This window comes from Tiliqua scincoides, chromosome 1 (genome assembly GCF_035046505.1).
Source record: "Tiliqua scincoides isolate rTilSci1 chromosome 1, rTilSci1.hap2, whole genome shotgun sequence".
Classification (NCBI taxonomy): domain Eukaryota; kingdom Metazoa; phylum Chordata; class Lepidosauria; order Squamata; family Scincidae; genus Tiliqua; species Tiliqua scincoides.
Window position 1 is genome coordinate 102753763 of NC_089821.1, and position 13254 is coordinate 102767016.

Below are 13254 nucleotides of genomic sequence, written 5' to 3' on the forward strand. Positions count from 1 at the left end.
CGTGGGTTAACATGCCACTTGCGTTTGCCCTGCCCCTGCACAAGGCACAGGAGGGGCCAGCCCCTGCAACTATTGGCTGGGGGCTAATGAGGATCTGGGCCACGTGGAGCAGATACTGAGCAGCCTTCAGGTAGTCTGTCCAGAGATTCCCAGCTCTAAAGCCGTGGGCCCTTCCCTTCCTGTGCTGCCTTTTTCCCATCCCCAACCCAGGCTTTATCTGGCCTGGCCCTGTGGTTAAAAGGGCCAGCATCAGCCCAAAGTGGATGGCCCCTTATCCTGCAAGGAGTAGTCCACCCTGTGCCCCCAGGGAACAGTGAGAGGGCTGAACTTGCATCTGCTCTTTGGTAGCACAGTGCAAGTTCCTCCTCCCCAACCAGAGTTGTGGCAGGGCAGCTAAAGGTTCTGAGATGGTGGGGCAAGTGCAGGACAAGCACACACACAAATGCTGCCAGTAGTGCAGTTCACTGCACATGGCATCTCACCTGGGGAATTGTAACTGCTTTTTGTATGTATCTGAAAATGTACCTGAGCTCTTCCTGCATACAGGAATTGTGTGCTGTGGTACCTAGCTGTGACCATGGATAGTTTCCACATGGATATGCTAGTTATTTTGCTTCCTCCTTCCCTTATCCTCTTACAGGATTTATTTTAAAAAATATGTGGTTTGGTTAGCCAAAAATGGAAACTGTTTTTTCCCTATTTGAGAATCCTCTGGAATCCTCTGGAATCTGTGAAGCCAAAGTTGTGAACATTCAACAACAATGTTAGTATGGAATACTAACGTCTATAAAACTGTGGGTTGGAGTTTGTTGTTATTGTTGTTGGTTTACAGAGATTGTTTTGGATTTTTCCTGACTGCATGAGTGTGCTAAGCAACTTGATGTTCTGTCTGCCCCTTTGTTTTCTGTGGACGTGCAAATGGGACTCATCTGTAAGAGAAGCCCATCTTAGAATGACTTTAGAGATTCTAAAGACCTTGATTGCCTGGTCTGCGGTCAAATGCTTCCTTGCTTCATTGCACCTGTCCCTATTGCAGGTACATGTGACAGTGCTGCAGCGATGAGTGGAATTTTAAAGAGGAAGTTTGAAGAAGTTGACGGCTCCTCGCCCTGCTCTTCTGTGCGGGAATCAGATGACGACGTTTCTAGCAGCGAAAGCGCTGACAGCGGTGATAGTGTCAACCCATCCACTTCAAATCCTTTTACACGTAAGTACTACTACCAGGTAGTGAGGCTCAACAGTTGGTTGCAAGCAATGAAACTCTACAGCATGTCCCCTCCCCTTTTTTCTTTTTCCCATTGTTTACTGAATTTACCAATCTGTTGCATATGACCTTCATTTTTCATTGGGCCCTAGCCCGGCTCAGACATTTGGTCCCTGTGGTAACTTATTTTAGGTCAAAAGCATGAGAACAGATGTTGAAAAAGCTCACAGCTGGAGTCACACAACTGTTACTTGAATGCTCTGGCTGTGCTTCTAAAGCTGGTCCCAGCCCCTGAGGTACAGAGAATGTTACTGTGAACTGAATGTCAGTTGTAAATCTATAAACCAGTGTTTCTCAAACTGTGGGTCAGGACCCACTAGGTGGGTCGTGAGCCAAGGTGGGTCCCCATTCATTTCAATGTTTTGTTTTTAATATATTAGATCTGATGCTACCATGGCATGTGACTGCATTGGGGAAATGTTACAAACCTGTACTTTTAACAAGCTACTATGTATATTCTTTTAATGATAGTCAATGGGACTTACTCCTGGGTAAGTGTGGCTAGGATTGCAGCCTAGGATTGTTAAAAATTTTCCTGCTTGATGATGTCACTTCTGGTCATGACAACCCTTCCAGTGGGTCCTGACAGATTCTCATTCCAAAAAGTGGGTCCCAGTACTAAATGTCTTAGAACCAGTGCTATAAGCTATTGTGTCACAAATGTCACACAACCTGGTAGTCATGATATTTATATTAGAATGGGGTTCTATGCAGTGGGAGGAGCCATTTTTGTGTTTTCTTTCCTTTAGAAAAGCTATGTGGTGGTTCTGCTGTTATGCTATACCACAGAGTAGCTTGTGGCAACACAGCTACAATAATATGATATGCAAAACATGTGGGGGGAATTTATCATACTGTCTTGTTTGTCCACTGCCACCAAATAAAATGTTGGTACCAAATATTAAGCTTGAAGATTGTGCCCCCACGTGGTTGTCTCTGAAAAAACCCAAGAATGCCAATGTCAATCAGTCCTTCTTACTCACACCTCCTTACTGCCAGTAATGAAATCTGAAACGACTTCTTTCTGCTTGTTAAAACTGTGGTTACACAGTAGACTCTACTGAGTCTCTACTGAATACAGCAAACGTTTCGGAATTCATGGGCTGAGAGATATACGTTTCCATGTGAAACTATGAAAGATTAAGTGTGGCTTTTCTTGTCTCTCTGACTGCCAATAGAAGAAAGGGAAGCAATATCCACTTTTGTTTGTGGGTGTGTATTTGTGTGTGTGTGTGTGAGAGAGAGAGAGATCACAGGTGTGCATGTGAGGAGGTTAGTGGCCTCTGGGAGACTGCTGATGGAAGAAAGCCACAAAGTTACATGTTTTAGGGAGACATCTGAAGAGAGATGAGGACTATTATTCCTGATATCATTGAGGATTGGCTTTGATTATAGGTCATTAGGGTGAGCCTCCTGTGAGAGAAACTGTTGATGTTACCTTGAGGGTGAAAGTTAGAGAAAAGGGCCAGTGAAACTGAAATATGGAAGAACCTTCTGCTGGGCATCTTGATTTTGAGGTTTAGTTTTACCAGGTGGACCAAATAGTTGTTGTAGTTATAGTTTTTTTACTGTGAGATATTAATATGATTTTAAAATTAATTTTGTATTGCATTTCTAATGGAAACCCAGGTTATAAATTGCTAAATAAAATACATTCTATACTGCAAAGCATCTTGGCATGATGCCAGTGTGCTGCTCATGGTGATGGTGGCCTGCAAGTGCAGCTATGCGATGCCATTTTGCAATACTGTCCTGACATCCTAGGTCAGTTTGAAGATTCATGGACCATGACATTGCACTTGTCAGCACTTTTTATCCCCGCCCCCAGCACTCATTTACTGATGCAGCAGCATGTGGGACAGAGCTTAAAAAATCATTAGGCAGTTTCTGAAGTTGCAGTGTATGCTTGTAGAATTCAGAAGAAGGCAAATCTTATCTATGCCTTTTTATGCCAGCTGTGTTTTCAGGTTGCATCATAAAACAGTGCATTATAGTCTCATGTTTCAAAAGCCTGCACAGTGTGACACAAATTACACTTTCTTTATAGATGAAAATGGAGAACGTAATGTTGTTATAAATGGTTTAGTTTGTGATATTGACAGCCATTCGGTACAGAAATAGCTTGCATGCTCTAGTCAAGACTGTGCTTGCGATGATATTTTGTAAGTGAGGGGGGTTGGTTCGGAGCAACACAAAAAGCCAGCTTTGGAATGGTTAGTTAGCTCAGCGATTTTCAACTGGTGTGCCAAGAAGCATGCTGCTGGAGTTTAGGGGAGGGTAATTTATTAGTAGGGCCATTGGGGATGTGAGCCCCCTGCTGGCAGCACAATGGCAGCCTTATCAGTTGTCAAAAAACTGATGGTCTGCCCTGAATATTTTAGTGCCTTGTCAGTATGCTGTGAGATGAAAAGGGTAGAAAGTTGCTGGTCTAGCTGGTTGAGAAGGAATACTTGCATTTCATATTCAGTATGTAAATAAATATGGAGAGTGCATGCACATATAATGCAATGGCCACAATCAAATAAGTATCTCATTTCAGTGGGATTAAGGGCACAATCCTATCCAGTTTTCCAGCACTGATGCAGCCATGCCAATGGGGCGTGTGCGGCATACCGGGGGGGGGGAGTCACAGAGACCTCCTCAAAGTAAGGGAATGTTTGTTCCCTTACCTCAGGGCCGCATTGTGACTGCATAAGTGCTAGGTGCCCCTCTATACCCCCAAACACCTCTGTAAATCCCGTTTAATTAAATTTACCCCATTATATTTTCTCTCTCTCCTTCATTCACACGCACGCACGCACACACAGAGTACTCTTCCCCACCTCCCTGTCACTTTATGTCATAGCATCTTAGCAGCAAAAACAGATGTTCAGCTACAATGTTATTTCCTAAATTTAATCAAAAGTTGATTCAAATAGACTTGAAAGAGAGAAATGGAGCATTTTTCTTTTTGCGGCAGGAGGGTATTTCTAATTTTAAGAATGATTTTGTAGGCACAGATACATCAATATACTCCCCCCTTCATTCACCCCACCTCCACCACTCATGCACTGTACAGAGAGTTCAGAACACTATGAAATGTGCATTACGTTGATGGATCTTTATTCCAGAAACAATTGAGGCTCTTAAAAATAAAGTCAATTTGCATTTGAGTTAGTATTCATCCGAAAGGCAGAATTAACAAAACACTACAATGATATCTAAGAACACAGCTCATCAACTCAGGGCAAGAAATGAAACAACTCTAAAGCCAGCTGAAGCATCCTGTGCTTGGTTTGCATTAAGGAAACATGATCCAGGTTTCAGATTTGCAGCACTGTAAAAAAAAAAAAAAAAAAAGAGCCCGTCCCTCTTCTGTTTCATGGATTCTGGCTCTGTCAGGAAATAACCTTGGTGATGAGGCTGAGAAAAGGAGCTGGCGTCAAGCCAGAAGCCTGCCTTGCACTAAAGGGAAGCTGCTGCTGCTGCTTCAGAAAGAGCCTTGAATGGGAGTCTCATCTGGTTATTAATCTGGACAGTGGAGCGAGATTCTCCCTCCTGGGAAGCGGTTGCAAACCTCAGGCGCTAAAGCAGTGTGAGCGCATGGGGTGATTGCATTTCAAAGCAGGCTGCGGAGAGTGAAATGCAGCCTGCCAAATGCGGGCTGGAGTGCCTGGACTCCCTGACCCAAGTCCCTTCTATTTAATGCGACTCCCAACCAGTGCCGGTGTATTACAAGCGCAGCCGAGGCATCAGTGTCCTCGAATTAACAATTGGTCGTTTTATAATGACTATAAACAGAAGCAAATCCTGGCGCCTTTCAGGAGCAGAGTAAATTCTAATGTAACAAGGCGTGTTGAAATGTATTTTTGACTCTTAACCTTGTCCATCTGCCTGATGGAATAATAAGTTATTCTCTAGAGAGGACTCTGTCTAATGTATTTCTCATTCAGAAAAAGAAAAAAAAAACAGAGAGGCCTCAGCACACCTCAGTCAGGCAGTTGTGCTGCCTGTCATACTTTGTTGGATACGGTTGTTTTTCTGGGATCTGGTGCAGGTGTCAGCAGGGGCACAGCCAGACTAATTTGATTAGGTTCGCGGGGAGCCAAAAATTACAACCAGTGCACATCCTTAAAGGGATAGGGAACATGCCATTAAAAATAGAGACTATAAACAGCCAGATGTCTGCTAAGACCTAATGCACACTTGCATGCTCACCCTAAGAGGACTGCAGCACTGTGATGGCTTACACGTGTCAATGGGTCATTGGGGGCACAACACCCCAGGCAGAACTACAGTAGCTGTTCCCATCCCAAAGCTTTTGCAATGGAGGCAGTGTACACATTCAGATCTCAGTCATCAGTTGAATATTGATTGGAGAGACGCAGGAAGTGATGTATGTGCTTGTGGATTTTGAAAGTTTACAAGCCGTTGCCCCAGCCAGTCTTCCCCAGTGAATCAGCATTCATGCTAGAAATATAATGCTTTTGTAGGTACTTTCAGTAATTGGCCAAGAGCCAGAGCAACATCTGTGTGTGTGCAAAGTGCAATTCTGTGCATCCATGCTGCTGATTTTCCTTTACTGCAATAGCCCCATCACAGCCAACGAGGTACCACTCCAGGTTGTCCCCCAGATTTCAGGGGTGCTGGTGTTACCAAAAAGGCTGCTTTGTTTAGGGGAATTAGTACATTAGCCGTTTGGAAACTTTTGGGACCATAGGCTGGATACCAAGACAGCGTTAAGCAAAGAGATTCCTTGTCTAGCTTAATGAGGAGACGGGAGAAAGGTAACTTTCAATCAAAGGATTATATTTTTATTGCAAAAACACACAAAGGTAACATAATACACCTGGAGAATTGATAAGTATAGATTTCTAGTACTTGTCTAGTGTACCTAGCTAGTGGTGGCTGCATGTGCCATGTATTTGGGTGCATCTGAAAAGGAATCAGAAATGGATAGGGTGTAGGGAAGTATTTAGGGCAGGGGTGCTCAAACTTTCAACTTTAGGGATGCTGGACCTTTAACAAGTGTATAGAAGAGAGAATTTCAGCAGGTGCAGCTTGTCATCTGTGGGATGACAAGTTGCACCTGCTGCAATTCTCTCTTCTATACACCTGTTAAAGGTCCAGCATCCCTAAAGTTGAAAGTTTGAGCACCCCTGATTTAGGGGTTCCTTAATCTGCTAAACCCAGTTGCTGACTAAAGATGGGGGAGAAGGGAGGAATAGATAGGGAAGAAGGGAGAGAGTTTAGACGCAAGATATATTTACCCATCCCGAGGGGGCAGTTGGGGGAAGAGTCCCGTGTAGGACCGCTCCCGCAGGAGGGCAATCAGAGAGAGAGAGACATGTGCTCTGAGTTCTCTCTTATAAGGATTGTCTGACCTGGAAGTTGATCTAGAAATGACCGGAAGTATCCCAGAGCTGTGCACATGCTCAGTAACACCCAGGTGAAAAAAAGGTGGAAGGGTCCAGAAACCAGCTATCAGCAAAACCTGACTCTGGGGGAGGGAGACAATCTGCATAAGGTGCTTAAGAATACAACAAAAGAACAATAGACCTTTTCCTCTGGATGTGCAGGCTTGTTTTGCATAATCAGGAGACACAGTGATTAGGTTCTGCAAGGGAGTGGGGGTTGTGTAATTCATGTGTTTGTAGCTTGGCCATGGCCCTTGGAAACATGTGCTGGGGGAGGAGTGGCCTGCTTGCTTGGTCTGTATGATCCAAAATAATATAACCAGATATAAAAATCACAACTTGGAAGGGAAAAGGGGATTTTCACGTAACACTGGCAGAAAGGGGGATTACATCTTTCTCCTCACTAAGCATTCAATTGCATGTGGCTTTTCCTGTGCAAGTTGTGCATAAAGATTACCAAAATCATCATGAGGTACTGTGGTTTGAATACTAGGTGCAGGATCTGCCACCTCTTTCTAACCACCCCTGGGAACCTATCCAAAGGTAGCAACTGGACTGGCTTCATTATTCACTGCAACAGTTGCCCAAGACAGAAAGAGTTGGCCAGGGAGTCTTTTAGTTTTATGTACCATGAGAGCCTAACATCAATGCGCATTCATTATGAGTCACTTTTCTGTTTCACCAAGCTGCTTCTGTGTCAGGAATGGGCCCATCCGGTCATTAATTCCAGTAGTAAAGGGAGATTTTTTTCCTCCTGGGAAGTTGGAGCAAACCTCAGGTGCTGAAGTGACATGAGTGTATGTGGCACTTGGATTTCAAAGCAGCTTGTGTACCTCTGAACTGAGAGACTGACATGCAGCCTGCACCTAGTGACCTGGAGTGCTTGGGTGCCTTGATCCAAGCCCCTTCTATTTAGTGCAAATCCCAACCAATGTCAATATTTTACATGTCTTGCTGAGGCCTCAAAGTCCTCCAAGCTCTCCAAGTGGTTTGCAGAGTTCTTTCTCCTCCTTCACGTTATCTTTACCCATCCTGTGAGGCTGAGAGAAAATGACCAGCCCAGGGTGATCCAGTGAAATCTGTGGCTGGTGGGGGTGGTCTCACTCCAGGTCTCTTCACTCCTAGTCTGGTACTTGGAAATGGGCAGCGCAATCCTAACTTGCACTGGAGCAGGCAGGCTGGTGAACCTGCTCTGTATCCCAGTGCAAGTTTCGCGCTGTCTCAAGCTCGGTCCAAGGCAAGGGAAAACCTTTCACCTTACCCCAGGGAGAGCTGCAGCAGTTCCAATGGGGCTACTCAGATCTGCACCACCTAAATCAGTGGCACAAATCCCAGCAGCCTGAAGCTGTCCTGGGCTGCCCAGGAACGGGGTTAGGATCCAGCATAAGTGCTGAATCCTGGCCCCACCTCCTGCTCCCTGCTCACCTGACCCCAGGAACACTCGCTACCTGCCCTCTCCCGCCCCGAAATGCCTCCTCCCTGCCCTTCCCACGCTTCCCCCTGACTCCCACACCAGCCCGGGAGTATTGCGTCCAATTCTGGTCGCCGCATCTCAAAAAGGATATAGTGGAAATGGAAAATGTGCAAAAGAGAGCAACTAAGATGATTACTGGGCTGGGGCACCTTCCTTATGAGGAAAGGCTACGGTGTTTGGGCCTCTTCAACATAGAAAAGAGACACCTGAGGGGGGACATGATTGAGACATACAAAATTTTGCATGGGAAGGATAAAGTAGATAGAGAGATGCTCTTTACACTCTCACATAACACCAGAACCAGGGGACATCCACTAAAATTGAGTGTTGGGAGAGTTAGGACAGACAAAAGAAAATATTTCTTTACTCAGCATGTGGTTGGTCATTGGAACTCCTTGCCACAGGATGTGGTGATGGCATCTGGCCTAGACGCCGTTAAAAGGGAATTGGACAAGTTTCTGGAGGAAAAATCCATTACGGGTTACAAGCCATGATGTGTATGTGCAACCTCCTGATTTCAGAAATGGGCTATGTCAGAATGCCATTTGCAAGGGAGGCACTAGGATGCAGGTCTCTTGTTATCTGGTGTGCTCCCTGGGGCATTTGGCGGGCTGCTTTGAGATACAGGAAGCTGGACTAGATGGGCCTATGGCCTGATCCAGTGGGGCTGTTCTTAAGTTCTCAATTTCGACCTCGCAACCTTACCAGGCTCTGGGGCTCACATCGGTGTTGGGAGTCCAGTGCACCTCTGTGCGCCGGCCTGTCTCCCCGAAGAATGGCATGAAAGTGCTTTACAACTCTTTCATGACACTCTTAAGCCTGCACAAGGGACTTGTGCCAGCTGAAGAGGTACTCTGGATTGCACCCTTAATTTCTATAAAAACGTTTTTAGACATACATAACTTTAGGGGGAGAAATGAGTAGACTGAAGGCAATATGGGTATGACAATCAAAGAGAGAAAAAGCAAAGAGTACAATTGAAGGTGAACGCACTACATTCTGATGGATTAACAGTGAACAGCATGGGACTGTATTCACACCTTAATTATTAAACCGCCCTTCTTCCAAAGAGGTCAGGGTGGTATAAAGTACATAATTTCTTACCTTCTTTTGTCTTCACAACAACCCTGTGATATAAGTTAGTGACTGAGAGATAGTGACTGGCCGAAGGTCAACCAGGAAGGTTCTGGTTGACTGGCCCCAGGAAGCTTCGTTGCTGAGTGGAGATTTGAACCTGGATCATCCAATACATGGGAGCTGGTTGGGTGGGGGCAAGATGATCATCCTGACAAACCCCACCCTTCAGCAACAACAGGCATGTGAAGGTCTGTCGTTCCTGTGATGGCCGTCTTGGAACAATCTATGGTGGCAATCACAGTGAGGGTCTCTCCCCATGATTAGTGTTGGTTGCTGCAGACAAAGCAAGTCTTTGTGCGAGCATCCTGAGTGGGGAGTGAGGGAGTTCCTTGCCCTGACCCACCAGCCCACTCCCTACACATACAGAAAAGCATGGGGGATAATGTGTGAATTGACACAGGGCCACTGTGATTGAATGATGTTATGTCTCATAAGATGTTCTCTTATGAGAAAACGCTATTGGTTTACAGACAAAATGTGAAGCAGAAGCTGTTGTTAAAATAGAGAGCTTTGGAGGATCGATTCAGAGTCTGAGGCCAAGGTGAACTGGGTGAGAACTATATTGAAATAGCTTACTTACAATAGCTCTTAATGCAGCCCATGTACAAACTGAAAAACTACTTCATGAAGTGCTGAATTTGTTTATCCATCTGGATATTACTATAGTTTTGTGTCAGCTGCTTGGAACATTGTTGAGAGAATCTTCATTTTTCTCCACATAAAGCTGGACATTAATGAACATTTTTTTCTCCAGAAAAGAAAGTAATTACCGTAAACAGTTTTGTAAATCATTCATTGTGAAGGAAGATGAATAAAAATATATGTAATCTCTGTAAGAGTCATCTGATAATGTGTATGTCTTTCTTGTTAAATGAAACCCAGAGCTCAGAAAGCCTCTGTCCTTACCTGTAAAATGAAAGTTTATAATTCTATGACAGGGTTTTATGAGGTTGATTGAGACAGTAATGCTCTTTAAACTTGAAATGCCTTCTGTGGGATTGAACATAGCTCCTAGAGCAGTGTTTCTCAAACTGTGGATTCACTAGGTGGGTCACAAGCCAATTTCAGGTGGGTCCCCATTCATTTCATTATTTTCTGGAAGAGGCCTCCTTCACCTGAGATCCTGGAGATCTGCTGTCACTCTGAGTAGACAAAACCTGACTAGATGAAGTAGGGATCTGTCTCGGTAGAAGGCATCTCCTTGTACTGAAGGGAGAACAAAGCTATTTTTAGCATAAGCATGGAAACAGCATTTGTCGCACTACCTTGGGTTTGATTTTATTTAGTGTATGACGTTCAAAGTCCATTAGCCTGAACCTTTTCCCAGGTTTTGCTTTCTAGGATTGGTTGCTAAGGAGGCCATTGCGAAAAGTGATGTTTTGACCCAGATTATTATGATGTATTCCACTTGACAGCTCTGTCTTGTCAGACTTGATGAATACTGTGTGGGAAAGCTATGGAGTTGGTGGCGAATGGTGTTAATATTTTTTTACTATAATGTTTTGTGTAGCACTGAGAATATGGAAAACGCAGGAAAATAGGGTATGCAAAGAGTGGCGTTGTCTGCCACACTGCTTGTATTTTCAATAAAGGGGTTTGCTCTGTGTTTGCTCTCTAGGCTTGAGACTCCCCCCCCCCCCCCAAAAAAAAAGAAATATTTCTGTGATGGTAGTAAATGAATTGCATTGCCCTCTTGGTTGTAAACCTGCGGGTACTCTGTTGAAGAGCCATATGGCTCACATTTATTTTAATATGCCTTTGACATCAGGAGAATAGCTGAGACTGCTGAGGAAAGTGCTTACACTTTGGATCTCAGCCAGCCAAAGCTCAGTTTATTTATGTTTAGTAACTGAATAACTTCTTTTTACAGTAAAAATGGTGCTTGAGGAAGATTAAAAGGCCTGACATGTCATTCATGCAAAAATGTTTGCAAATGAGGAAAACATGCTTGCCATTTCCACTGTCAGTTTATTTTTAATGGAGCTGGGACTTTTCCCCTGACGAGGGAGTTCCCTGATCTATTTTTGGAGGGTTTGATGGCATTTACCTAAGCAAAATTATGTATAAGGAGCTTCCTTACACAAACCAAAGGTTGCTGTGGTTTGCAGAGTCTCCAGTTCGCTCCCACACCCTGGCATGAAGACGTGAGGCAGTACATGGAATTAACTATGGACACGTGTAGTATGATTTAAGAGATCTGCAACAAAATGAGTACAAAGTTAGTAAAATAACAATAAAGGATGGGCTGTAGGTCAATGGTAGAGCCTTTGCCTTACACCCTTGGGTAGAGCTCCCAAGTTTTCTGGCATCTCCAGGTAAGGCTGGGAAAGATGGCTGTGTGGAACCCAGCAGAGACATTGCTAGTCAGTGTTGACTGTTATGACTTAGATCAGTGGTTCCCAACCTGTGGTCCATGAGACCCTGAGAAGTGGTCCTTGAAGTCTCAGAGAAGAAAAGAGATTGTCTTTGATAATTTCCAGAGTCTTGCTGAGCAAGCACTCCCTCACAGACTATGAGACAGGGTGGAAAATGGACTGCCCGCAGCTGGCACTCCCAGTGACTCGTTGAGCATTTCCCTCACAGACCACCAAATTTAATTGTATTTTTTTGTGTGTGTGCAGGGAGGTGGGATGCAGGTTTGCATGTGATCCATGATGATTCCAATTTTTGCCTCGGGTTCGTGGGCTCCAAAAGGTTGGGAACCACTGACCTAGATAGGTCAATGGTATAAGGCAGCTTCATATATTCATATAAACACGTTGCCTAGAGCCAGGATGACATAGTGGTTCTGGTGTTGGATTTAGAAGATGCAGGTTCAGATCTCTGCTCAGCCATGACGCTTCTTGGGGCAGTCACTATATCTCAGCCTAATCTTCATCACAGGCTTGTGGGGAGGACAAAAGGAGGGAAAGAACTGTATATACCACCCTGAACTCCTTGAAGAAAAAGTGGTTTAAAAATGTGAAAAAATAAACTCCAAGTGTGGGCTGACCCACCCTTAATTGCTGAGAAAATCTTAAATGGTTGACTTCACCCTGGCTCCAGGCATTGGTTCAGTCTATGAACTGTTCCCTAGTTCTCACTGCTCATCAATATTAAAGATGTGCTAACAAGGCTCTAGATAGCTTCAACTCTCCTTTAGGTTTTATGAGGTTTTCAGGGCCCAAAAACAGTTTCATATCTGCTTGAGTTGTCTGAGTTGATAAACCTTCCTTCACCATTCTGATGTCTCATGGCATTCACCTGCATAGCCGAAACCTTAATTCCCTCCCTGCCAATATTGAACCTGCCTGTTGTGACCTGATATACCCATCTGAATTAGACTACATTGAATAGTGCATTCATCCCCCTATTTCTGTCAGTGCAGATTAGGAAAGCAAGTCAGAGACATACACCCCAAATTCCTTTTCAGACCCCTAAAAAGTGACTTACTATTGCCAGACTGTAGGTGGGCAGTTTTGTAGAAGCATAGGAGAGAGGCAGTAGTTCTGCAGTCTTGGTGCTGGAAGCCCCATACATGATTAGCATGTACATATAACATACATGTTATGTATAACGAATAAACACACTGATAAGTGACACTGAATATCCTTCATTGTTTCATTTGTTATTGATCTAAATCATGTGTGTGCCTTCCTTCAGCTGACAAGACTCCAAGACCATCTTACATAAAATCGAGCAGTGGAGAATCGTTATACCAGGGAAAGGTTGGAGGTAGAGAAGGGTATGTCTTGCTTACTTCTTTCCTTCTCTGCCTTCTCACAGGGAAGTTATTGGTTCTCTGGCCATTGTGAAATAGAAGAGGCATAGTCCATGCTTAAAAAGACAAAGGTTTGCTGGCTTTTCTTTTCATTTATGTTTGAAGATAGAATCTGGCACCTCACATTTGCAAGGATGGTATCTGTTGCTGAGCTACACCCCTACAATCCAATCCTGTTTGGGCCTTATGCCACTTGTTCCAATGTCTTAAGGCCCTTTACAGC

General features: G+C 44.3%; 1 protein-coding gene across 1 annotated transcript in view; it reads left to right on the top strand.

Annotated features, from left to right (window-relative positions):
- The window catches only part of CSRNP3 (cysteine and serine rich nuclear protein 3), a 59081-nt gene that overhangs the window by 20050 nt on the left and 25777 nt on the right, over positions 1–13254 (top strand). The window contains exon 2 of the mRNA XM_066612132.1: positions 1037–1207. Within this exon, the coding sequence (XP_066468229.1) occupies positions 1060–1207 (148 nt within the window). The 5' untranslated portion in view covers positions 1037–1059. The remainder of the gene's footprint in view (positions 1–1036; positions 1208–13254) is intronic.